General features: G+C 41.3%; 1 protein-coding gene across 7 annotated transcripts in view; it reads left to right on the top strand.

Annotated features, from left to right (window-relative positions):
* The window catches only part of LOC128573898 (ubiquinol-cytochrome-c reductase complex assembly factor 1), a 123,970-nt gene that overhangs the window by 43,858 nt on the left and 53,057 nt on the right, over positions 1 to 27,055 (top strand). For all 7 annotated transcript variants that reach the window (XM_053574416.1, XM_053574418.1, XM_053574417.1 and 4 more), the window contains 2 exons: positions 309 to 381; positions 9,599 to 9,656. In XM_053574416.1, coding sequence (XP_053430391.1) covers positions 309 to 381; positions 9,599 to 9,656 — 131 coding nt within the window. The remainder of the gene's footprint in view (positions 1 to 308; positions 382 to 9,598; positions 9,657 to 27,055) is intronic.

The raw sequence follows: 27,055 nt of genomic DNA, 5'->3' as shown, positions 1-27,055 counted from the left end.
TTCAGATTATAAAGATAATACCAGTGGTTTAGAGGCTCAAATATGGGAAATGATTTTGAATTAAAGGAGAGATTTCACTTAAATATTGGGAAAACTTTTCTAAAATTTTCATGTGAAAATTGTATAAAGTCTGTATGAATGGCTAGCTCTAAGAAAAGAAAAAAATATTTATATTGTTTCAAATAAATTGCCTAAACACAGGTTAGTTCATTTTAGTTGAAGAACTAGGAGATTCTGCGATCCATGTCTAATGGTACTACAACATCCACTGGTCATATCTTGAGTTTGATTTTATTCTCTTTGTCTAGAAGATTAAGATTGCCGCCCTGCGCATGTATACTAGCTGTGTGGAGAAAACTGACTTCGAGGAATTCTTTCTAAGTAAGTTAACATTTGACACTTCTGAAAAGGAAAATAAATCTTTCATTTTTATTATTGTGTCTTAATAGTTTTTTTAAGTCACTACTGAAACAATTTTCTTGCACAAAGTGTATAATCTATTTTTTTCCCTTTTTTAAATTAAAAAAAAAAGTTTTTTTCTTTTTGAGACAGAGTCTCACTTTGTCACCCTCAGTATAGTGCCATAGTATCATAGCTCACAGCAACCTCAAACTCTTGGGGTCAAGTGATGCTCTTGTCTCAGCCTCCTGAGTAGCTGGGACTTCAGGTGCCTACCACACGTCCAGCTATTTTTAGAGATGAGAATCTCGCTGTTGCTCAGGCTAGTCTTGAACCGGTGAACTCAGGCATTCTACCCACCTCGGCCTGCTAGAGTGTTGGATTACAGGAGTTGAGCCACCGTGCCCCGCCAAAAAAAAAAAAAAAAAAAAAATTTTTTTTTTTTTTTTTTTTTTTTTGAGACAGAGTCTCACTCTGTTGCCCTCAGTAGAGTGTTGTGGCATCGTAGTTCATAGTAACCTCAAACTCTTGGGCTTAAGTGATTCTCTTGCCTTAGCCTCCCAAGTAGCTGGGACCACAGGCACCCGCCACAATGCCTGGCTATTTTTTTGTTGCAGTTGTCACTATTATTTAGCTGGCCTGGGCCAGGTTTGAACCCACCAGCCTCGTATGTGGCTGGCACCATAACCACTGTGCTCTGGGCGCTGAGCCAAAAAAAATTTTTTTTTTTTTTAAGAGACAGAGTTTCACTGTGTTGCCCAGGCTAGCCTCAAATTCCTGGGCTCAAGTGATGTGCCTACCTCAGCCTCCCAGGTAGCAGAGACAATAGGCCCATGCTACTTCACCTGGCTATTTTTCTCTTGTAATAGAATAAAGACCAAAACAATCCTACAAATAAAACATTTTGACAATTTTACAGAAAACTTTAAAATTTGTCTGGTAATTTGACAGCATTATGGCAAATGCCTATTTAGTCTCAGCTCTTTGGGAGGCTAAGGCAAGAGAATTGCTTAAGCCCAAGAATTTGAGCTACGATGCCACGGCACTCTATTCAGGGCAACAGAGTGAGATTCTGTCTCAAAACAAAATAAAAAAGTTAAACATATGCTATTTTACATTCTGGATGTTGTGTTTAGCACTCTGTTGAACTTTTGACTAATCATTTCTCCTTTTGTTTTTAGTTTTTAATTGTTTCGGTTAAATAAATGGAATAAGCCTCATGATTTTCTTTCTTTTTTTTTTTTAGAGACAGAGTTTCACTTTGTCACCCTCAGTAGACTGCTGTGGCATCACAGCTCACAGCAACCTCCAGCTCTTGGGCTTGTGCAATTCTCTTGCCTCAGCTTCCCGAGTAGCTGCGACTATAGGCGCCCACCACAATGCCCAGCTATTTTTTTGTTGCAGTTTGGCCAGGGTCGGGTTTGAAGCCGCCACCCTCAGTATATGGGGCCAGTGTCCTACTCACTGAGCCACAGGCACTGCCATGATTTTTCTTTTTTCTTCTATTTTTTTCTTTTTTTCTTTGAGACAGAGTCTCACTCTTTCGCCCTGGGTAGAGTGCCATAGTGTCATCATAGCTCATAGCAACCTCAAAGTCTCAGGTTCCAGCCATCTTGCCTCAGCCTTCTGAGTAGCTGGGACCATAGGCACTGGTCACAACGTCCAGCTAGCTTTTTTTCTATTTTTAGTAGAGATGGGGTCTTGCTCTTGTTCAGGCTGATGTCGAATTCTTGAGCTCAAGAAATGCACCTTCCTTGGCCTCCCAGACTGCTAAGATTACAGGCCTAAACCACTGTGCCTGGCCAATTTTTCTTTTTCTTTCTTTCTTTTTTTTTTTTTTATGAGATAAGAGTCTCAAGCTGTTGCCCTGGGTAGAGTGTTGTGGCATCCATCATAGCTCACAGCAATTTCCAACTCTTGGGCTCAAGCGATCCTCTTGCCTCAGTTTTTCTATTTTTAGTAGAGACGGGGGTCTCGATTATTGCTCAGACTGATCTCGAACTTGTGGGCTCACACTGTCTACCCACCTTGGCCTCCCAGAGTGCTAGGATTGTAGGCTTGAGCCATTGCACCTGGCCTAATTTTTCTTTCTGTTAAAGGACTATTGGGTCAAAAGGCACATATAATTTTATTATTTATACCCCATTGATAAACTTCTCCTGAAGGGGTTTTATTAATTTAAACCAGCACAGTTGATTATATCAATCAATATTGATTTTGATGCTGTAAACTGTTGTAGTTATTAACAAAATTAATTAAAGGAGGTACTTATAAAATCATTGGGAGAGATTAAGCCGTTTCCAGCTTCACAGATTTTTAGAATAAAATGTATTGTGCACTGCTATGGTAACAGCCATATTCTCAAGCAAGAAAGACGTGGGGCCAGGCATGGTGGCTCACCCGTGTAATCCTAGTACTCTGGGAGGCCGAGGCAGGAAGACTGGCCTGAGCAAGAGCAAGAACCCTGTCTCTACTAAAAATAGAAAAAATTAGCCAGGCATTGTGGTGGGTGCCTGTAGTCCCAGCTTCTGTGAGGCTGAGGCAGGAGGATTGCTTGAGCCCAAGAGTTTGAGGTTGCCGTGAGTGGGGCTGATGCCATGCACTGTAACCTGGGGGTTAGAGTATGAGTTAGAGAATGAGACTGTGTCTTAAACAAACAAAGAAAAAAAAAGCAACTAACTGTATACACTTTTTTTTTTTTTTTTGCCAGGGCCAGGTTTGAACCCGCCACCTCTGGTATACGGGGCTGGTGCCTTACTCATTGAGCCACAGGTGCTGCCCTACACTTTTTTTTTATTTATTGAGACAGAGTCTTACTATGTTGCCCTCGGTAGAGCACCGTGGAATCACACCTCTCAGCAACCTCAGCCTCCCACATAGCTGGGACTATAGGGGCCCATGACAACGCCTGGCTATTTGGCTATTTTTTTGTTGCCGTTGTCACTGTTGTTTGGCTGGCCTGGGCCAGGCTCGAACCCGCCAACGTTGGTGTAGGTGGCAGGCGTCCTACTCACTGAGTTATAGGCGTTAAGCTTACACTTGCCATTTTTTTTTCTGACAGCAAATATTTATATAAAATTTTATTAACAATGAAGAAAGCTAGATGCAGTTTTGGTTATTTATTTACTATTTTGGTTTTAAAAAATCAAACACAGGTTATTTTGTTTATTTTACCATCTCAGCAGATTGACATTAGAAAGTTAAAATACCGGGCAGCGCCTGTGTTCAGTGGGCAGGGCGCCAGCCCCATATACTGAGGGTGGCAGGTTCAAACCCAGCCCTGTCCAAACTGCAACAAAAAAATAGCCGGGCATTGTGGCGGGCGCCTGTAAGTCCCAGCTACTCGGGAGGCTGAGGCAAGAGAATCGCCTAAGCCCAGGAGTTGGAGGTTGCTGTGAGCTGTGATGTCATGGCATTTACCGTGGGTGCTAAAGTGAAACTGTCTCTACAAAAAAAAAAAAAAAGAAAGTTAAAATACTATACTGAATTATAATTGCAATTTAGTGTCTGCTTTTTATTTCTTATTATTCATATCCAGGAAGGAAAACTTTCCTGCTTCTTTGTTAACTTCTAACATTTCTCATTTTAGGAGAAATTAGTCCACAAGGAGAAAATATCCTTCCTCTAGCAGATGAAACTATTAATGTTAGAAGCTGTCTTTTTTCTTAAGTATTTTCTTGAATTCATGTCTAAGTATTTTTCATCAGACCTTTTTAAAACCTTATCCTCAGACATCTATTTAATATTTAATTCAATAAGTAGCTCAGAAATTTATTATAATTATTTTGAAAGGTTGTTTACTGTCTGTTTTAGCAAACTTCTCATTATTGAAAGTTTTTAAGTTAATATCATTGTATTGAATAAGACTGTTTTTACATATATAAGTTAATATATCATGTAAACTACTTATAAAACTTAAGATCAGTTTATGAAAGTCATAACTCTTACATACTAATAGCACACATTTACATAGTATGCTTTTATATTTATTTGATTTAGGAGTTTCTAAACCTTATAGCATAGAAGGGCTTGTTTTAGTGTTCTCATCTTTGTTTTATTTTCAGAAACAGTTGAAACTTAAAGAGGGTTAAGTGACTCACCTAAGGTTGCTTAACCAAACCTTACTTAAACCTATGTTGTCTATCTTAAAATCCAGAGGTTTTTTTTTTTTCCATTGTAACATTTTGCCTGTGAATGAATCTAATTACAAATTAGAAATTGTAATTCATCTTAATATTTTTTGTATTTTATTATGTTTAAATGAGAACTACCTCTGTGAGATGTTCAATTGGTATTGGAAAATGATGTTTATACCTACTAGAGCATGTGTATCTCTGTGGGCTTTGTCCTAGCTTTGTCTTTGAAGTAGTTACCTAGGGAGCCAGTGAAATATTCAATGGCATACTCTTACTTCAGGTTTCCTAAGATTCAATTTCCCTTTAAGACCTATAGCATGTTAATTTGTATCATGTTCCACTGTGGCCCAACTTTGTCATTTGTGGGCAGATTAAGTTTTAAAATCAAACCAAAGTAGTTCTGAATGGTGGCTGGTGAATAAAAAGGGAGCAAATCTGAAACATACCATCCAGAGGCAGATGATTAAAGATAGCTATAAAGTAACGTGACTTTCTTGTGGCTTTGGATTCTAAAAAGGCTAGACAGGTTTGATATCAGGTAATAGATATTGTGGCTGGGCGTGGTGGCTCATGCCTGCAGTCCCAGTGCTGTGGGCGGCCGAGGCTGGTGGATTGCCTGAGCTCAGAGGTTCGAGACCAGTATGAGCAGGAGTGAGCCAGAGTGAAACCCCGTCTCTACCAGCACCAAAAAGAGCGGGTGTTGTGGTGGGCGTCTATAATCCCAGCTACTTGGGAGGCAAAGGGAAAGAGAATCGCCAAAGGAAGAACAGAAAAAAAAAAACAAAACAAAGAAAAACAAAACAAACAAAAAAATCTTCAAACGAAGAATGAACAAGCAAGCTGAAATTGAAAGCGAAAAAATTAAAAATAAAAAAATAAAAAAAAGATTACACCTTTAAAGTAGTCATCGTTTACTTGGATTTTTGGTATTTTAGGCACTGATTTTTAGAGTTCTGAGAATTAAGTGTTTTGTTTAGTTTGGTTTGGTTTTTGAGACAGACTCTCTGTTGCCCTGGCTAGAGTGCCATGGTGTCAGCCTACCTCAGAGCAACCTCAAACTCTTGCGCTCAAACAGTCCTTCTGCCTCAACTTCTAAAGTAGCTGGGACTACAGGCCCACACTACTATGTCCAGCTAATTTTTCTATTTTTAGTAGAGATGGGGTCTTGTTTTGCTCAGGCTGGTCTCAAAATTCCAGACCTCATGTGATCCTCCTTCCTCAGCCTTGCAGGGTGCTGAGATAACAGGTGTGAGCCACCTTGCCTGGCCCAGAATTCATTTTTCAAAGGATAGAATCTCAACTGGCTAGTGTTATATTCACCCACCCCATGCCTAGTAAAAGTGAGGCTGGTGCTATTTCATGAAGAATGTTTATGAATAAATTGTTTACTTAGTCTTTGTGAGTAAACAATAATGTCCTTTAGCCTCTTGAATAGGCGCCCATAAAATGCCAAAATTACAGACTTTTTTTTTTTTTTTTTTGCTGTTTTTGGCCGGGGCTGGGTTTGAACCTACCACCTCCGGTATGTGGAGCCGGCACCCTACTCCTTTGAGCCACAGGCGCTGCCCAAAGTTACAGACTTTCTATCATCCTCAGAGCTGAAGTATTCAAAGGGTTAGATACAGACAGCTAGGTATGGGGGATTCTGAGTGGTAAGGTATCTTAGAAGCCCACTGCTGCTTCTCAGGTGTTCTGATGTCTCTCATCTGTCATAAATGAGCATGCCATACCTGAGTGTGCAGCGCTTTGGTGATGGTCTTTTGGTGACCAATTCTGCTATGAAGAGCACTTTGGAGCAGAAGTGGCCAATCAGTAAAGCTTGTGTTTTTAAGTCCACCCTGTTGTTTGCAGACTGCTTTGTCTTTAACTCTTAAGTGCCTAGCGACCTTGGAGAAGAGAAGGCTTGGTAATGAGTAAGTTTTGAGTCAGTGGTTGAGGTTTGTCAGTTTATTGACATAATCTTAAGTAATTAGTGAGGTTTGTTAGTGATAACTTAAATGCTATTATTTAAATAATTTACTGAAAAACAGTAACAAAATATTGACTACCTGTTAAATATTAACCATTTTGCTAAGCATTTTATACGCCTTATCTCATTAAGGTAATGATAATTAATGAGATAAGGCCTATAAAATGATAAGATTTTTCCTTACAAAAATATTACAAATTAAGCTACTTGTTCGTCCCATTTTCATAGAGAAGAAAACAAGGTGCTTGGAGGCTAAGTAAGTATGTAGTCAGTTAGAGGTAGAGTCAGGGTTTTGAATCAGGCATTCTGACTCTGAGTTACATCAACAACTATATAAATGTTGCCCCCCATGACAGTAATTATTTATTTAATTTTATCCAATTTAGTGTCCAGAAAGAAAGTACCTAGCTTCAGAAAATAAAGCTGAATGTGAATTGGAGCAAAAGTGTGATTATGGCAAAAGAGTCTAACAGGTTTTAACTTTGAAGGTTTAAATACACTTCATTGAGCTAAAGAATTTGCTACATTTTTGAGGCGCTCACGCATTGGTCTTATTTTTTAGGGACCTCATTGGGTATAGGGGCTCAATCATGTGCCAGGTCTTTTCCCATCTTCAGCCCTGAGGTGACCCCCAGAAGGGGAAATTGTGACCCAGGTCCAGCTGCTGGCCTCTCTGTCAGCCCATGCTTTCCAGTTTAAGAACTGATTCCCTGGGCAGCGCCTGTGGCTCAAAGTGTTGGGCGCTGACCCCATATGCCGGAGGTAGTGGGTTCAAGCCTGGCCCCGGCCAAAAAAAACTGAAAAAAAAAAGAAGAACTGATTCCCTTTGAGAAAATTGGAAAGGCTCCTGGAGGCTGCTGAGAATCTTTGATGTAGAGGTAGTGATTGAACAGATTGTCCTTTAGAAACAGCCAAATTTCATTTTCCAGACTTCCAAGAACTTTTCTTCTTAATGTTTTGTTCTAGCATCCAAAAAAGACCCAACTTCAGATCCGGGCTTGAGAGTTTCTCAGGGCTATTCTCGTTCTAGGTGGAGGGTGTTGGCCCATTCTCAGATGGCATGTGTCTTAATAGCTGTATGGCTGGCCAGGCCAGCCTTCTCCCTCTTGCTGGGCTCTGAGAGGAAGTCCACTTGACAGCTGCTGGGCACCTCCTAATAAGTTCACTAGAGTATTTTGGTGTCACTTTGTGACAGACCTGGCTTCAAACCCAGCCCTGCCACTTGTTAATTGTGGCTGCCTGCAAGTTACTTAGCCTTTTTGAGTCTGTTTCTTCATCTCTACAATGATGATTATAATACTTCTTTCCATGTTTAATTGAGGATTAAGTGAAATAATGTAGATGACTAGCAGTGGATCTGGCATATAGGATGGCTTAGTGTGTGTTAGTTTCTGACATTAGTCTTAAAGAAGCAGTTAGACTAGTGATTAACAATGTATTGTCTGGAATTAAGCAGATCTAAATTTGATCCTAGGTGTCTCATTTCATAGCTGCCTGAACTTGAGCAACAATTGTCTTGATCTGTCTAAGAGTCAGTCTTCTCTCCTATCGATGGGAATAATATCAATGCCTACCTCACAGGATTTGGGGGAGGATTCATTGAGTTAATGCATGTAAAGCACCTGCTAAAATGTCTGATACACAGTAGGCCCATGATAAATTACAGCTCTTTATAATTAATTATTGGTGCTATTAGTATAGCTGAAAGGAGTCCTGCCCTGTGTTTTATCTCCTAGTGATCCCAGGTTGTTATCATTCAGTACATTGTGTACCTCACTGATAGCTGAAAGGCAGGGGATAAACCTTTTCTTGAGTCACTGCTCCAAAAGACAGATTCTACCATAAGGACCCGAGTTCCTCATTGATTCTCTTTTTTCTTTATCTTCTTGCTGTAGTTTTTTCTCTCTGACATGTAATAACAGGGTACATTTAATAGTGGGGGACCCCCTTATCTAGCCAGGGGCATTTTTCTTTCCTTTCCTCTCTTCCCTCATTCTCCTTTTTCCTCTCTTCTTTCTTTTCTTCTTCTTTTTTTTTTTTTGGAGATAGAGTCTTGCTCTGTCACTCAGGCTGAAGTTCAATGGCAGGCCATAGCTCACTTCAGCCTTGAACTCCTGGACTCAACCAATCCTCATGCTTCAACTTCCTGAGTATCTAGGACTGCATGCACCACCCACCATGCTGTTTTGTTTTTTATAGAGACAAGGTATCACTCTTGCTCAGTCTGGTCTCAAACTCCTGGTTTCAAGTGATCCTCCCACCTCAGCCTCCAAGTGCTGGGATTACAGGTGTGAGCCACTTTGCCTGGCCAAGAGGCATTTCTTGGAGATCTGAGAATTGAGAGGCTTGGATATCTGAGTATAGACCTAATTTGTGGGATTTGAAACCAAGGAGACACTCTTCCCAGTTTTGTCATTTTGGGTGCGATGAATGTCCTTTCATTGGATTTGGTCTGTTTTTTATTTAGCCATAGCTCCCTTAGAGCCCTACTTTTTTCTCCTGGTCGTTTCTTTTGGGCAAATCATTCAGCATACCTTGATTCACAGCACCTTGAAGAAATAAAATAGGAAAAGGATACTAGAAAGACTTAAACTTCTCAGTGGAGCCTTACAGAAAAAAGCTGGAGTAGGGTGCTGGTCCCATATGCCGGGGTGGCGGGTTCAAACCTAGACCTGGCCAAAAACCAAAAAAAAAAAAAGTGGGGTAGGCAAGGTGGCGTTTGCCTAGCTTTTCAGAATTTAAGCCAGGAAGAGAAAATATTGTAAAATCACACAGAAGTTGGAAAAAAACATAGAGATCATCTAAAGCTACATTATACAAAGTAAGAATACTAAGACTCAGAGAAGAAGTGATTTGCCTAAGGTCACACAACAGAGGGGTAACAGGGCTGGAATGAGAAGACTGGTCTTGACCCAAGTCAATGCTCATTCAGGCCACAGGGTTGCTCTGAGGTTCACTGGCTTTATAGTGACAGCATAATCAGAGAGCACTGTAACTGCCATATATTTTAGTTGAACAAATTCCTACTAATATTTAAAATATATATTGCCTCCTCTAAACCCTCACATACTTATATTTTATTGTTATTTTCCAGGGTGTCAGATGCCTGATACATTCAATTCGTGGTTTCTTATAACGCTACTTCATGTCTGGTAAGTAAGCAATTAGTGAGGTCACCCAATGTATTTTTTTTAAACACTGCTGACTTGTAAGGTATAGCCTTTAGCAGGGCTGATTATATGAAATGGCAGTTGTTCAGGCATTAAAAATGGTTCCTTTCATTTTTTAATAACTGGTGTCTTGAAGCACATTTTTATTAAAGGTCAAAGCATAGGCCCAGAAAGAAACTAATATTTGTAGGATATTTTTCAAAGAACACCTAACCCAGCGAACAATGCTATCAGTATCTCTAAGAAACTCTGTGAGCTTGGATGGAAAGTTCTTTCCCTTAGCTGTTTTAGGAAAAGTTCACATTTACGTAAAAGTGGTTTGAATTGTGAGAATCCGTGGTCATTTTCATTGCTGGTCATCAGAAACCTATAACAAATTATAGCACTGACATTTATGCCTGTACCTCTAAAGTGTGTATACGAGTTAGATTCATGCCAGGTTTGTTGCATGTAAAAATATTTAACACCTTAAACAGTGTATTTTTTCTTCAGCTGTGAAATAAGTCGCCAAAAAAAATCAATTTTTCATCTAATGTTACACAGTATTAAAGGTCAGAAGGATATAGGAGAGTTGTTGAAGTGGGGGGCTGGGGAATGTATTTATTGAACTGCCAGATCTTGGGAAAGTAAATTCTGGAGAACTAAGTTTACTACTTTGACCATAGTGAGCATCTGAGGGGCATGGGGAATGGCTGCCCCATCAAAAGGCCCCTTGTTTGAGGCTACCTTCAGCTGAGCCTTTGCATCACAGTGCTGACTACTATATAAAGATGCTTTGGTTTTGATCACCTCTGAAATGTTTCTTCTTCTGGACTCACATAGTCACTGAGTTTGGCTAAGGGGCCTATGGTTACAGTTTATTTTATGCTGTTTTTTTCTAAGCTAGTAGTTTATTGAGTGCACACCCAGGACATATCCTGGGTACTTTGCTGGGAGCTAGAGATAGTTCTAAAGAAGCTCACAGTCTAGTTATGTAGGTAAGACATGTGAAATGGTCAATTATAAGTAAGAATGGCTAAGCTCTATAATAAATATGAGTAAGTAGTGCCTATAGGATCACAGAGGAAGCTACAGCTGTTAAAACCCTTGCTAACTCTTCCTGTTAGTTCTTCAAAATGCACCATGTCTTTTAGTCAGTTGGCTAAGAAGGCACATTACCTTACTACTGTCGTAATGGTGAAGGTCAGGGAAAGGGTTCAGGGAGGGAAGCTGGATATATTGAGGGGGAAATTACTTTTCAAGAGGGGAGACTGCAGAGGTGGCACTGTGGAATTACTCACTGGAAAGGTGGGAGGGTTGAGAGAAGGCTAGGCTGTTCCCAGAGGAGCTCAAAGATAATATTCAGAGCTTGTATGAAAGACTCTTTATTGCCCATATAGCTAGAGGTATCAGAGTGTTAGAGGGAGTGGATGGCAAAATAAAATATATAATCCCTGTGACCACATCCCAAGGTCAATACCTGACTAATAGCAGCTGGGAGAACCTTGAAACTACTTGCAGTTCTTTAAAGTTTCCAAACTGTGCCGGCTGAGTCTTCCTTGCTGAAGTTGCTTTAATTTCTTAGGAATGGGATGTACCACCCCCGGCTAGGTAGCGGGAGAGGGAGGCTGTCTGTTTCATATCAATGCTTGGTCTTCCTTAGTTCTGATGATTTGCAGGCTTTGGTGGAATCAATCAGTAGCTTTTCAATTCGAAACTCTTACTAAATTGGGGCATTGTTTAGGACCATGGGGCATTGAAAAGAATGATATGACATGGTCTGTACCTTCAAAAAATTTAGTCTAGTAGAAAACAGACATAAAGTACAATTGCCTATAATGGATAATAGAGAAACGCTGTGTCCAAGGCACAAGCGGGTACAGTGGAAGCACAAAGTAGTGTAACTAGATCTAAATTTGGTGGTGGTGAGGGGTATAGGATAAAGAGTGGCCCTGTGGTAGAGGTGACACTTGAGATATACCAAAAAGGTAAAGAGAATTTCTTTTTTTTTTTTTTTTTGTAGAGACAGAGTCTCACTTTATGGCCCTCGGTAGAGTGCCGTGGCCTCACACAGCTCACAGCAACCTCCAACTCCTGGGCTTAAGTGATTCTCTTGCCTCAGCCTCCCGAGCAGCTGGGACTACAGGCGCCCGCCACAACGCCCGGCTATTTTTTTGTTGCAGTTTGGCGGGGACTGGGCCTGAACTTGCCACCCTCGGCATATGGGGCCGGCGCCCCACTCACTGAGCCACAGGCGCCGCCCGGTAAAGAGAATTTCTGTCATAGAAAGGGAGGACATTTCAGGTTGAGGGAATAGCAGGAGCAACATACAGAACATGAACAAAAACATGGAGTATTTGAGGGCCTCCAGTTCCCTGATGTTTCTGGGGCAGGTTTGTAGAGCAGTGCGGAACTAGAGAACTGTCTGTCTAAGGAATAGAGGGTATTAGGAGGCGGGAGAGATGCATCTCACGTCTGTGGAGGAGTTATGCTCTAGTCCCTGTCCTCTTAGCCTGAAGCTCTAGGTGGATAACCGAGGGATAGCCAAATCCAAAATTTCAGAATTCTGTGGACTTGCTAGAGGTATCAGGAATGAAATATTTATTGGAGGTGGTAGTATGAGGGAGACATGGGGAGGCTTAGAAAACAGTCATAAAAGTAGAAATAATCCTGTCCCCCAAAACAAAAAAAATAGACAAATTCCCAATAAAAATACCCTGGTAGCTGACATTTCAGATTGCTTATTTGAGTTCCCAGGGATAATGGTTGACTCTCAGACTGGAGAAACAATTTCTCACAACCTGTTAGTTCCTTAGAGGAAGTATTGATGCTTCATTTATTCTGTCTCCTTTTTCTCATTCCACAGTTTTTCTGTGGATTGGGATGTAGGGCTGGGACACCCTATAGTTCTTAGAAGATTCTTTATCAGTTTTGTATTCATGTGAGCTTGCAACTGCAATGACTTGTATTCATTGTCTTTGCTGAACAAAATTAGCATTGACTATGGCTGCTGAAAGAGTACAGAGAGAGGCAGCTGTCTGCCCTGTCTCCAGCATCCGCCTGTCCACTTGATAAAAGCAGGCCTCCTCCTCTGCTCCCTGTCTTGCCCAGTGGCATTGTGCTCACATGAGAAACCTGGGGTCCTCCTTGACTTTGCCCTCACCTCCTTTACTTGGTCAGTCACCCAAGTCAGACTTTTTTGACTCTGACTCATAGTTACAAATGCATGTTGCTTTAGGACCCAGAATGCACACATGTATCTGAAACCAAAGTTTTCTAAAATTTGTCCTTACAACATCAGATAATCTCTGATATTTTCTATTCCATTTGAATTCTTTTAAATAGAAATTCAAGATGTCACTCACTAAATTGATTTCATGGGTTACAACCAACAATGCCTGGAGACTGGTCTTTAGCCTTCTTTATTCCACTGGTCTTCTCAATACAAATCGGATCAGGGCACACATGCAGGCACACTTACATGCACATGTTCTTTTTTACTAAATAGTCTTCTTTATTCTCAGATTGAATACAAGTTTGGGAATGTGGCATTCATATCCCACCATATATGACCTATGCTGCCTTTACTAGTCTCATCTGTTGCCATGCTAGGCACCGTTACCGCCACTATTTCCTCCTCTGCAAGAAAAAGCTAAACTGTGTGGTAGAAGTATTGCCTTCTATACAAATTTTTTTTTCTGCCTGGAAGGCGGCCTTTCCCCTTCCTCTTTACTGACAAGCTCCTATTTTTCTTTCAATATCCAATTCATATATTGTTTCTTCTTTGAACCCTTCCCTTCCCTCTGAGGGCAGAATTAGTTCCTCTTCTGAAACTAAGATTAAAATTAAGTGTTCCCTTAATTTTTTTTTTTTTTTTTTGAGACAGTGTCTCAATCCGTCATCTAGTAGAGTGTCGTGGTGTCATAGCTCATAGTGACCTCAAACTCTTGTGCTTGAGCAATCCTCTTGTCTCTGCCTTTCCAGTAGGTGGGACTACAGGTGTGTGCCACCACGCCCAGCTAGTTTTTCTATTTTTAGTATAGAAGGGGTCTTGCTCTTGCTCCGGCCGGTCTGGAACTCCAAGCAATCCACCTGCCTTGGCTTCCCAGAGTGCTAGAATTTACAGGCTTGAGCTACTGTGCTTGCCCAAGACTCCCCTTATAAAATTGTCATGGAGCAGTAGTACCTTCTTGTTGTAGAAATCAATTTTTGTTGTTGTTGTTGAGACAGAGTCTCATTATGTTGCCCTTGGTAGAGTGTCATAGCATCACAGCTCACAGCAACCTCAAACTCTTGGGCTTAAGAAATTCTCTTGCCTCAGCCTCCCAAGTAGCTGGGACTACAGGCACCCGCCACAAGGCCCGGTTATTCTTTCTTTTTGCAGTTTTTGGCCGGGGCTGGGTTTGAACCCGCCACCTCTGGCATATGGGGCCAGTGCCCTACTCCTTTGAGCCACAGGTGCAACCACAATCACCTAAGCTGGCAGGTTCAAATCCAGCCTGGCCCGCCAAACAGCAATGATGATTGCAACAAAAAATAGCTGGGCATTGTGGCGGGAGCCTGTAGTCCCAGCTACTTGGGATGTGGAGGCAGAAGCATCATTTGAGCCCAGGAGTTGGAGTTGGCTGTGAGCTGTGATGCTACGGCACTCAACCCAGGGCTACAGCTTGAGGCTCTGTCTCAGAAAAAAAAAAAAAAAGATAAGGTGATCACTAGAGGGAGAAATAAATAGGATGGAGGGGAAGCATTTTTGTTGTTTTTTATTTTAAGAGAGGGAAACACTGGAATGTTTTTATAAGCTGAGGGGAAGAAGTTTTGGGAGAGAAGAGAAGGAAATAAAGTGTGGGGGTTGGAAAGCAGACTGATGCCAGTCTCAGTCCAGCAGAGAACTGCCCTGGCAGACACTGGTAGCCTATGCAATAGGTTCTCTTTTCAACTACCACAGCAGTTTTGATGTAGCTGTGGGGCATTCGGGCTCCTGCTGGATCCGAGCAGCTCCAGACCTGCTATATATGGTGAACCCTGGCCGTGTGCACTTCCTCTTTCTCCCTCCCCCAGCCAGAGCTACAGTGTTCAAACACCCACAATATTTAGCTTTATTGCCCAAACCAAAGGCCTATGCAGCAGCATTTTACCAACATTGCATAACCTAAGTGCCCTGGTACCTGCTACCCAGGGACTTGTTCTTTATAGTGGATTTGACAGGCAAGCTACAGGCCAGGTACAGCTCTTGGAGGCTCATTGTCAGGTGAGATGGCTTCAGGAAGGCCTCACCCTACTTGTCTGTTTGCCCACAGACTGTTTTGTGACCCTCATTCTGCCCTAAGGATTAGGTTTCATTGGGGAGGGAATTTGGGAAACCAGGTGGAGCTAGCCATGTACACAGCCTTGGGAAAGGGTCAGCGTGCCAGTTCTCAGATCAATAAACTCATTCATTAGCACACTGCTGGGGCTTGACTGTGGCCATCTAGGTCGTGCTTTCTTGGCTTCAGCTGGTGATAGAGTAAGGGAAACAACCTGCGGGAGAGTCCCCTGTGGGGATTCCTTTATTGCAGCCACAGTGACAGACCTGCCCCAGTGCCCACTGGTCTTCACTAAATTCAAAATCAGGTCCACTTAAAGCAGCTTATAAACTACCGTGGGGGAGAAATAAAGCCAAAACACAACTGGCATTGTCAGAAGGCCCAAATGGAGTGAGCAAGACAGGATGCACAGAGCTGCCAGTACATGGCAGGTGGTCAGCACCAAGACGAACAGGAATTCTCCCCTCCCAGATTTGGAAACTCTCCTGTTATTAACTCTCCAGACAGTGTTGTTATCTTCCTACTCTTCTCATTTAGCAGGAAGGGGTTCTGGGTGCTGTGCTGTCACAGAATGGGGGGAATAGTGTGGGAGAGAACCTGTAGCTTGGTGAGGGGGTAGAGGGGAGCTCAGGCTTCATTCCAGCTGCTCTCCTGTCCACTGGGCAACTGTAAGTTACTTAACCTCCTCAGAACATCTATTTTCTTTTTTTTTTTTTTTGTAGAGACAGAGTCTCACTTTATGGCCCTCGGTAGAGTGCCGTGGCCTCACACAGCTCACAGCAACCTCCAACTCCTGGGCTCAAGCGATTCTCTTGCCTCAGCCTCCCGAGTAGCTGGGACTACAGGCGCCCGCCACAACGCCTGGCTATTTTTTGGTTGCAGTTTGGCCGGGGCCGGGCTTGAACCCGCGACCCTCGGTATATGGGGCCGGCGCCCTACTGACTGAGCCACAGGCGCCGCCCAGAACATCTATTTTCTTTTCTGTGAAATTGGCCCATGTAAACCAGTGGTTCTCAACCTTCCTAATGCTGCGGCCCTTTAATACATTTCGCGACCCAGAGGTTGAGAACCGCTGATGTAGATCGAGAGAGGGAGAGAGAGAGAGAGAGAAAGAGAGAGAGAGAGAGAGAATAAATACAAATGCATCTTATAGTGACAAGTCTTACATTAGAAGACTTAATAAATGGTAGTAATTGTTGTTATTATTTGCCACGGGGGAGAATTGATACCATCGTTATTTGAGATTATTTTTATTCCTTTTATTATTTGAGATTCCTGGTCAGTGAGTTTTTCTTTCCTTGTCCCCATCTTTATGCTTGCCTTTTAGAGGTATTAGGGAGCCGCCCAACTAAGGCTTGACACTCCTTTTTTTCTTTACTTTGCTAGCTGGGTTATTTGCTTTCCTTATATGTAAAAGAGATCAGTGTTATTTATGAGCCACTGGAATCACTGAGAGACAAGGATAGTACTGTTGAGGCTTAATACCTCAATAATAAATTGTGGGTTTAAGAACATCAACAAACTTGGGAGGAGCAACTTGAGTTGTTCCTGAACAGAGAGTGGTAGTTTACACACAGATTAAGTCTATATTCAGACTAGATTCTTAGTAGATACTTGTTAAATGAATGATTGGATTATTTTGCATAAGAAGTTTTTATTACTAGATTGTTTCTTTTTGAAGTTTATTTTGCTGCACTTTCATCCAGGTTCTTACCCAAAAAAAGTTTATTTTGTATTCTTTTTTAAAAATTTTTAATGTTTTGCATTCTTAAGGATGATATCTATCTATCTATTTATTTTTAAGACAGAGTCTCACTTTGTCACCTTTGGTAGAGTGCTATGGCGTCAAAACTCACAGCAACCTCCAACTCTTGGGATCAAGCCATCCTCTTGCCTCAGTTTTTCATTTTTAGTAGAGATGAAATGGGCTGGTCTCAAACTCCTGAGCTCAAGTGATCCACCCACCTTGGCCTCCCAGCGTGCTAGGATTACAGGCGTGAGCCACTGCGCCTGGCCTAAGGATAATTTTTGTTATGTTTTGTCATGTAAGTTTGTCTTCCTTTCCACTCCCTCCGAACCCCAACAGAGCTCTGAAATTATGATTTTGAATCAGTAGCAAAATATAATTTGACCCCTTATAAGGAATGTGAATTAAAGCAAGCTATTTTGTGGAATTGCTTACTTAATGATGCAAACATTATTTTTGTATGGTTAGAGTCTGTGACCATACAAAAAGTGTTGGCTTTGTTTTGCAGTGGGTACCAGGATCTTAAGTCTTTGTTTTTGTTAACCGTTTAGAATTTGTTTGATTCATTTTTCGTTCTTTTGCCTTTTAACCTACTTGTTACCTTTTTGAATGATTTGGAATGTCTTGACAACTCTTAACTGTGTTTTGCCAGACTATCATCTTTGAGTTGTAATAGGTGGGCTTACTTATCCTGTTGAACTTCAATTGCTGTGCTGTTTTTAGTGTTTGTACTTTTTTTTTTTTTTTTTAGGGCAGAGTCTTGCTCTGTGGCCCCTCATAGAGTGCAGTGGCATCATCACAGCTCACTGCAACCTCAGAACTCCTGGGCTCAAGTGATCCTCCTGCTTCAGCTTACTGAGTAGCTAGGACTATAGGCACATGCCACAGCACCTGGCTAAATTTTTGTTTTTAGTAGTAGAAATGGGGTCTTGCTCTTCCTCTGGCTAGTCTTGAACTCCTAAGCTCAAGCTATCCTCCCTCCTCAATCTTCAGATCTTCAGAATGCTTGGATTACAGGTGTGAGCCCCCCGGCCTGGCCTGTTTTAAATCTTTTAGTTTTTTCCTTTACTGTTAGACTGCCAGCAATTACTGTACTTATTGTTTTCATAGGTATGCTTGCCTCCAGTTAGCTGGTCTTTCCCTTCTGATATGTTATTTCTAATGTGATAATAGTTTTTAAATTTAAATTACTGTTCCTGTGAAGATTGAATGAAGATGGAGTAAATGGAATCTGGAGGGTTTGTTCTAGTCATTAAAGAAGGCAAAAAAACAAAAACCATGTACAACTCTCGGGTCAGACTTTCTAGCTTTAGGTCTCAGCTTTTTTTTTTTTTTTTTTTTGTAGAGACAGAGTCTTACTTTATGGCCCTCGGTAGAGTGCCGTGGCATCACACAGCTCACAGCAACCTCCAACTCCTGGGCTTAAGCGATTCTCTTGCCTCAGCCTCCCGAGTAGCTGGGACTACAGGCGCCCGCCACAATGTCCAGCTATTTTTTGGTTGCAGTTTGGCCGAGGCTGGGTTTGAACCCGCCACCCTCGGTATATGGGGCCGGCGCCTTACCGACTGAGCCACAGGCACCGCCCTCAGCCTTTTTTTTTTTTTTTTGAGACAGACTTTCACTATGTTGCCTTCGGTAGAGTGCCATGGAGTCACAGTTCACAGCAACCTCAAACTCTTGGGTTTAAGTGATTCTCATGCTCCAGCCTCCCAAGTAGCTGGGACTACAGGTGCCCGCCACAACACCCAGCTATTTTTTGGTTGTTGTTATTGTTTGGCAGACCCAGGCTGGATTCAAACCTGCCAGCTCCAGGGTATGTGGCTGGCGCCCTAGCTCCTGAGGTACAGGTGCCGAGCCTAGGTCTCAGCTTTATTACTTACAAGTTTGTAACTTTGGGCAGACAGGCTACTTCTCTAAGATTCAGTTTTCTCAACTGTGAAATGAGGGCAGTAAGAATATACAAACAGCCTCATAGAATTGTTGTAAAGATTAAATGAAATAATGCATCTAGATCACTTAACCTAGCGGCTGGCACATACTTGTATTAGCTGTTAATTATAGCACTTGTTTAAGGAGGCTGGATTGCCTGAGCTCAGGAATTCAAAAGCAGCCTGAGCAAGAGCGAGACCCCTGTCTTTAAAAATAGCAAGGTGATACAGGAGGTGGTGGGTTCAAACCCAGCCCCAGCCAAAAAAAAATAAAAATAGCAAGGTGTTGTGGCGGGCACCTGTAGTCCCAGCTACTCAGGAGGTTGAGGCAAGAGAATCGCTTAAGCCCAAGAGTTTGAGGTTGCTGTGAGCTATGACACCATGGCACTCTACTGAGGACAATAAAATGAGACTCCGTCTCAAAAAAAAAAAATCACTTGTTCATTTTTGCTATTTAAGGTTTTGTTTTTGGCTTTTCTTCCTTTCAGTCATAGTTAGAATAGGAAAAACTGACTGGGCATGGGGGCAGGTTCTTGTAGTTCTAGCTACTTGGGAGGCTGAGTGCTCAAGCCCAAGAGTTTGAGGTTGCTGTGAGGTATGATGCCATGCCACTCCAGCCTGGGCCACAGAATGAGACTGTCTCAAAAGAAACAAAGAAGGCTCGTTGCCCATGTTCCATGGTTAGGGCACCAGCCACATGCACTGGGACTGGCAGGTTCGAACCCAGTCCAGGCCTGCTAAATAACAATGACAACACAACAACAAACAGCTGGGCATTGTGGCGGGCGCCTGTAGTCCCAGCTACTTGGGAGGCTGAGGCAAGAGGATTGCTTAAGTCCAAGAATTTAAGGTTGCTGTGAGCTGTGACGCCATGGTACTCTACCGAGGGTGACATAGTGAGACTCTGTCTCAAAAAAAAAAAAATAATAAAGTAGAAAAGGAAAAATTATCAGATAAGTTGAATTCAGCCTAGATCAGATGTTACCTAACAATGGTCAAATAAATTAATGGGAATCTATTATCTCTTGTGTCTAAAAAAGATTTCACTGGGATAACTGTGGTATCTGTATACGAAATAGAGTTGAGTTGAGATTTCTTTGCTTTCATCCTTTTCATAGCAGAGAAAGTATTTTCTTAATGTAAGAATAGGGTGTGAAGAATGTAAAAAAAGGGAAAGAAAAGCTACCATTTATGTAAAAAGAATTAACTTGTATGTATGTAGATTATGTCTAAAAGGATTCTTAGGACACTAGTAACTGTGGTCTCCTGTAGGGGGAGAAGCTGGTTGGCTGAGGAATGAAGGTAGGAATGAGACTTAGTTTTGATAACTGTGTGTCTGTATTACTATTAAAAACAATTATTTTTATTTCTTTATTTTTATTATTATTTTTTAGAAACAGAGTCTCACTTTGTCGCCCTCAGTAGAGTGCTGTGGCGTCACAGCTCATAGTAACCTCCAGCTCTTGGGCCTAGGTGATTCTCCTGCCTCAGCCTCCCAAGTAGCTGGGACTACAGGTGCCTGCCATAACACCCAGCTATTTTTTTGCTGCAGTTTGGCCGGGGCTGGGTTTGAACCTGCCACCCTCAGTATTTGGGTTCTGCGCCCTACTCACTGAGCCACAGGTGCTGCCCTATTTATTTATTTTTTTGAGACAGAGCCTCAAGCTATCACCCTGGGTAGAGTGTTGTGGCATCACAGCTCACAGCAACCTCTGACTCCTAGGCTTAAGCGATTCTCTTGCTTTAGCCTCCCAAGTATCTGGGACTACAGGCACCCACCACAATGCCTGGCTATTTTTTGGTTGTAGTTGTCATTGTCATTTGGCAGGCCCAGGGTAGATTTGAACCTGCCAGCTCTGGTGTATGTGGCTGGCGCCTTAGCCACTTGAGCTACAGGCACCGAGCCTCAAAACAATTATTAAACAAAGAAAGGAGTAGACTGAATATGATAGACTTCAAGGTCAGGTGGTCTAAAAATTGGCATTCAGCTGCTTATCTGGACATTCTAGGGAGCTGGCTGTCTTAGATGTGGGTAGCCTTCAGCTGTGCTTTTCCCTTAAAGAGGATAAGCACAAAAGTTCTATACAACAGGAATACTTTTCTGTCCTTACCTACCTTGACAATATGATTCACAAGTTCAAGGCAAAAAGTAGTTGAGCCTTTACTTCACCAAATGTTGAGCCTTTACTTCACAGGCCTATGGATCCGAATCTTATTTACCTAGTAGAACTCATAGGACTCTTCAGTATACTTCTTCTTGATAGGAATACTATTCTTTGGTTTGGTTTTATAACCTTCATTACGTGTGATGACATTTGCTGTTGAGCTTTATGCAGTAGGTCTTTGAATAATGTTGTTTCATTATAATGTTGATGAGAAAAATAATTGATTCCCATCTGGGACCACTGTCTGGGTGGAGTTTGCATATTCTCCCCGTCTGTGGGTTTTTTCTGGATCCTCCGGTTTCCTCTCACATCCCAAAGGTGTGCATGTTAGGTGAATTGGTCTGGCTAAATTGTTCTAGTTGGAATGAGTGTGGGTATATGTGTGAGTCCCATCCAGCACTAGTCCCTGCCTTGTGGCCTGAGCTGCTGGGGTAGGCTCCAGACACCTGCAACCCTGAACTGGAATAAGTGGGTAAATAATTATCTCACTTGTTTTTATTAATCTTTCTTAAAGGTGTGTATAGCTCACATTTATTTCAGTATTTAATATTAGAAGTGTTTTGGGTCTTTATTCAGAAGTTTGGTGATGATTTGTGGCCAGAAATATGCCATAGGAATGTAACTCATTTAATATGTCAGTTAGCCTAGGGTAAAATTGGTTTCGTTGTACATTAAGTAGGTTATAACTAACTTTACTGGTTGCATGTCTCTCAAAAGACAGGTGCAACCTTTAGTGTATATTTCTGGATCAGATTATTCTGAGTACTATAGTTCTACTAATGTACATCTAGTCATTTGCTGCTTAATGATGGAATACATTTCTTTCTTTCTTTCTTTTTTTTTCTTTTCTGAGTCAGAATCTCACTCTGTTACTCTGGTTAGAGTGTCAGGGCATTATAGCTCACAGCAACCTCAAACTCTTGGGTTCAAGTGATCTTCTGGCCTCAGCCTCCTGAGTAGCTGAGATTACAGGCACCAGCCACAATGCCCAGCTAGTTTTTCTATTTTAGTGGAGACAGGATCTTGCTCTTGCTCAGGTTGATCTTAGCTCCTGAGTTCAAGCAATCTAGCTGCCTCACCCTCCCAGAGTGCTAAGATTATAGGCATGAGCCATTGTGCCCAGCACAGGATGGGTTCTGAGAAAAAGCAGTGTTAGGCAATTCTAATTGCACAAACATTGTAGAGTGTACTACAGCCTACTACATACCTAGAATATTCCTAGGTTATAAATCTGTACAGCATGTTATTGTACTGAATACCATGGGCAGTTGTAACACAATGTAAGTATTTGTATATCGAAAAATAGAAAAGATACAGTAAAAATATGGCATAAAAGATAGAAAAACGGTATACCAATATAGGGCACTTACCTGAATGGAGTTTGCAGGACTGGAAGTTGTCCTGGGTGAGTCAGTGTGTGGTGGATGAGTATGAAGGCCTAGGAAATCACTATACACTACAGTAAATGTATAAATGTTTTTCTTTCTTTTATATTAAATTAGTGCTAGGTTACTAACTTTTTTACTTTATAAATGTTACAATTTTTCAAAACTTTTTGGCCTTTTGTGATAACACTTAGTGTAAAATATTATACAGCTATACAAAAATATTTTCTTTAATCCTTATTCTGTAAACTTTTTTCTAGTTTTAAATTATTTTTTTTTACTTTTTAAACTTTTTTGTTAAAAACTAAGACACAGGGTGGCACCTGTGGCTCAGGGAGTAGGGCGCCGGCCCCATATGCTGAGGGTGGCAGGTTCAAGCCCCAGCCCCAGCCAAACTATAACAACAACAAATAATAATAATAATATAATAAAAAAAAAACTAAGACACAAATATCCACATTAACCTAGGCCTGCCCAGGGTCAGGATCATCAAGATGTCACTAAGTGGGGCCGGGCACTGTGGCTCATGCCTGTAACCCTAGCACTTTGGGAGGCTGAGATGGACAGATTGCTTGAGCTCAGGAGTTTGAGACCAGCCTGAGCAAGAGTAAGACCCCATTTTTAAAAATTGCCAGGCGTTGTGGCAGAGGCCTGTAGTCCCAGCTACTTGGGAGGCTGAGACCAGAGACTTGCTTGAGCCCAGGAGTTTGAGGTTGCTGTGAGCTATGAAGCCACAGCATTCTTCCAAGGACAGCATAGTGAGACTCTGTCTTAAAAAAAAAAAAATTCTCTAAGCAATAGGAATTTTTCAGCTCCGTTATAATTTTATAGGACTACTGAGTAAAGTCCAGACTTTTTCTTAGCATATCATTTCATGATATGCTTTCATGATTTTTCTGGCTTCATTTTTCTACTTCCTAAACTCTGCCCACCCCAAAATTTGGGTGTTTGTTGTTACCTTAACATGCCAAAATCTTCCATGGTCCTGTCTTTGCTATAATGTTCCATATGCTAGAAATTCCCTTTGTCTTTTGCCTCTGCTTGTCCAATTTCAAGCTCATCTTTGCAAGCCCCATATATAATGTTTTGTTTTCCATGAAGCTTCTCTATTCTACTCAGCCAAAAGTAATCTTCTCAAACTCCATCATACTTTTTTCTCTTGGGAGACCGTTTGTATGTGACGTATTTTATCTCCCCTAGAGTCTTAACTGGTCCTTGAAAGCTAGGTTCTAGTTTTAGCCATCACTCTAATCTTCCTAGCATCCCACCATAAGGAGCTTAGTTTATGTTCATTGAGTGAATTGTTAGTCACCATCTTGAAAATGTCTTCATTTTGCTTTATTTTTTCGGTTAGATAACCATTTGAACTGACTGTCATCTGTAAGGTTTATAGAATAAGCTGTGCTATAGAACAAAAAACACCTCACCCCATGTTGATAGAAAGTTTATGGTCTGAGAAAATCTGTACCTTTTAAACCTTAGAGGGCAGGTGTATTAACAAACTACAGAATTTTCAAATAAATGAAGAATTCCATTACCTCATTATTGCTGGTGATGAATTAGCCTCTGACGACACTTAAGCATCAAAACACACAGCTTCTCTTAGGTGAGACGGCTGACATGAGTGATTTGATTGACTTTTAGAAAAGTCTTATGAAAAAGGACTGTTGAAACTTTCCCAGTTCGTTTCTGCCTTGGAATATACCCTATATCACATAAAGTAGCCAAATCTTTTTCTCTGAGCCATTTCATTGTTTTCATAAAGTGTTATTTCTTAGGCACTAATGGAGTTCAGAGGTTACAGATTTAGAATCGCAACATCATCTGATCTCACTAGAGATCTCATTGCTGTCAGCTGAGTTCCCACCAAGCATTTATTCACCTCTCAGACACAGGCAAATTCTCTGCTTTTTGAGGTCATTTATTCCATCATTCAAATCTTTAGGCGCTCCCCTGTTAGACAGTTGTTGCTTTTGTTGTTCAATTTGAGTAAACCTTTTCCCCTTGTGGTCTGCCCATTGGTTCTAACTCTTGAATAAACCGTCTAATCATTTTTCTATAGTATTTAAGGCAATTCTGTTTCTCTCCAGGTTAAATATTTTCTGGTCTTTCGTCTCTTCTTCTTGCCTCTTAAAATATAATATTCACAACTATGAACAGTATTCCAAGTAGATTCTGATCTGTGTTTAGTAGAAGAAAAGTCTCACTTTATACATTGAAGATAGCTTTTTGTTACTATATTTAAAATCACATTAATTTGGGAGGCATCATTATTATCCTTTTGACTCTGATTCAGCATATGCTGTCAGCTTAAACCTGTAAGACTTTTCTACACATAGGTAGGCATGACTCATCTCATCTACCTTGTACCTGTACAGTTCTTCTTTTAGACCCAAGTGCAGGACCTTAAGTTTAATTCTGTTCAGATTCATCTTGTTAGAATCAACCTATTGAAAAAGCTTTTTGAAGTGTTTTTGGTTTATGGATGGGTCATCCAGAATATTTGTTCTCCTGCTCAGCTTCTTATCATCTGCAAATTTGGTAAGTTTTGTTTTCTTTTCTCCATCTTAGTCATTAACAGAGATGTTAAGGCAGGCCAGGCTGTAGTCATTTTGCTGTACCATGCTATTGCTGGTAGATTTTAACGGGCAGGATATGTATGGAGATAGAATTGCCAGTTTAGGTCTAATATTCTGTAATACACCACCAATTGTCTTTTAGGTGAGTAGTCCTATTGTAGTAGTTTAATAACTATTTAATTAAAGTGAGATAATAGGAATAAGTGTGGTTACAAGAATGAGAGTAGGAACTAATGAGATTAGTTTAAAAATTGGTGACCTTGCCCCTATTCTTATATATAATTTAATATATTTATTAATTCATAAAATATAATTTTTATAGTCTTTATTCTATTTATTAGTATTTTTTTTAGAGATGGGGGTCTAACCACGTTGCCAAGGTTGGATTTGAACTCCTACGCTCAAGTGATCCTCCTGCATCTCTCTTCTGAGTAGCTAGGACTATAGGTGGGTGCCACTGCACCTGGCTTTATTCTTACATGAGATCTTGAGTGGAGAGCCCTCTGGACTGAATAGAGTAATGTGTATAGGGGAAAGGGCCCTAAACTTGGCCCTGGGACATTTATTTATTTATTTGGCAGATATATATTGAGTGCCTACCAATTAACCCTTGGGAATAAAATTTTGACAAAACCCAGGCTTAATGTTTGCCTTCTCTGATACTTACATTTTCTAGTAGGGGAAATAATGATAATTACACAAATGTAATTGTACTACGTTTTTGTGATCTGTGTTCTGGACAAGTATTGTCCAACAGATACATCATGCAAGTCATATATGTAATTTAAAATATTCTAGCATCTGTATTTTTCAAGTAAAATGAACAAAAGAAAAAAAAAATTTTTTTTTTTTTTTTTTTTTGAGACAGTCTCACTACGTCACCTTGGGTAGAGTGCTGTGGCATCACAGCTCACACCAACCTCAAACTCTTGTGCTTAAGCGATTCTCTTGCCTCAGCCTCCCAAGTAGCTGGGACTACAGGCGCCTGCCACAATGCCCAGCTGTTTTTCTGTTGCAGTTGTCATTGTTGCTTAGCTGGCCCAGGCTGGATTAGAACCCACCAGCCTCGGTGTAGGTGGCTGGCACCATAACCACTGTGCTGTGGGTGCTGAGCCAAGTGAAATGAATCTTAATAATACATTTTATTTAATCCAATATATCTGAAATATTATTTCAATATCAAAGCATTGTAAAAAATTAGCCAGGTGTAATGTAATGCCTATAATGTTAGCATGCTGGGAGACCCAGGACAGTGGATTGCTTGAGTTTAGGAATTCGAGACCAGCCTGAGCAAGAGTGAGATTCTGTCTCTACTAGAAAAAAAAAAAAAAGAAAGAAAGAAAAATAGAAAAACTAGCCAGCTGTCTTGGCACACATTTGTAGTCCCAGCTACTTGGGAGGCTGAGGCAAGAGGATTGCTTGAGCCCAAGAGACTAAGGTTACTGTGAATTATGATGATGCCACAGCACTCTACTGAGGGTGACAAAGTGAAACTGTCTCAAAAAAAAAAATTGATATTTTATATCCTTTTTCTTCTTGAACTAAATCTTTTTTTTTTTTTGTAGAGACAGAGTCTCACTTTATGGCCCTCGGTAGAGTGCCGTGGCCTCACACAGCTCACAGCAACCTCCAACTCCTGGGCTTAAGCGATTCTCTTGCCTCAGCCTCCCGAGTAGCTGGGACCACAGGCGCCCGCCACAACGCCCGGCTATTTTTTGGTTGCAGTTTGGCCGGGGCTGGGTTTGAACCCGCCACCCTCGGTATATGGGGCCGGCGCCCTACCGACTGAGCCACAGGTGCCGCCCCTGAACTAAATCTTTGTAATCATCTCAATTTGGACTAGACATATTTAAAGTGCTCAATAGCCCACGGTTAGCTAATGGCTACTGTACTGGACACCAAAGTTCTATACCTAGTTTTATAGACTACTTTGTGGTGTAGCAAATTACTTTCCTTCTTTCTGACTTCTATTTTCATCAGTAAATTGAAAGATTTGGACTTGCTTATGTTCTTTTTTTTTTTTTTTTTTGAGACATAGTCTCACTATGTTGCCTTCGGTAGGGTGCCGTAGCATCACAGCTCACAGCAACCTCAAACTCTTGGGCTTAAGCAATTCTCTTGCGTCAGCCTCCTGAGTAGTTGGGACTACAGGTGCCCACCACACCTGGCTATTTTTTTGTTGCAGTTGTCATTGTTGCTTAGCTGGCCCAGGCTGGATTCGAACCTGCCAGCCTTGGTGTATGGGGCCAGTGCCCTACCCACTGAGCCACAGGTGCCATCCATGGACTTGCTTAT

The sequence above is a fragment of the Nycticebus coucang genome, chromosome 21 (assembly GCF_027406575.1).
Source record: "Nycticebus coucang isolate mNycCou1 chromosome 21, mNycCou1.pri, whole genome shotgun sequence".
Taxonomy (NCBI): domain Eukaryota; kingdom Metazoa; phylum Chordata; class Mammalia; order Primates; family Lorisidae; genus Nycticebus; species Nycticebus coucang.
The sequence above is the reverse complement of the archived record's forward strand: the minus strand, read 5'-3'. Positions and strand labels throughout refer to the sequence as shown.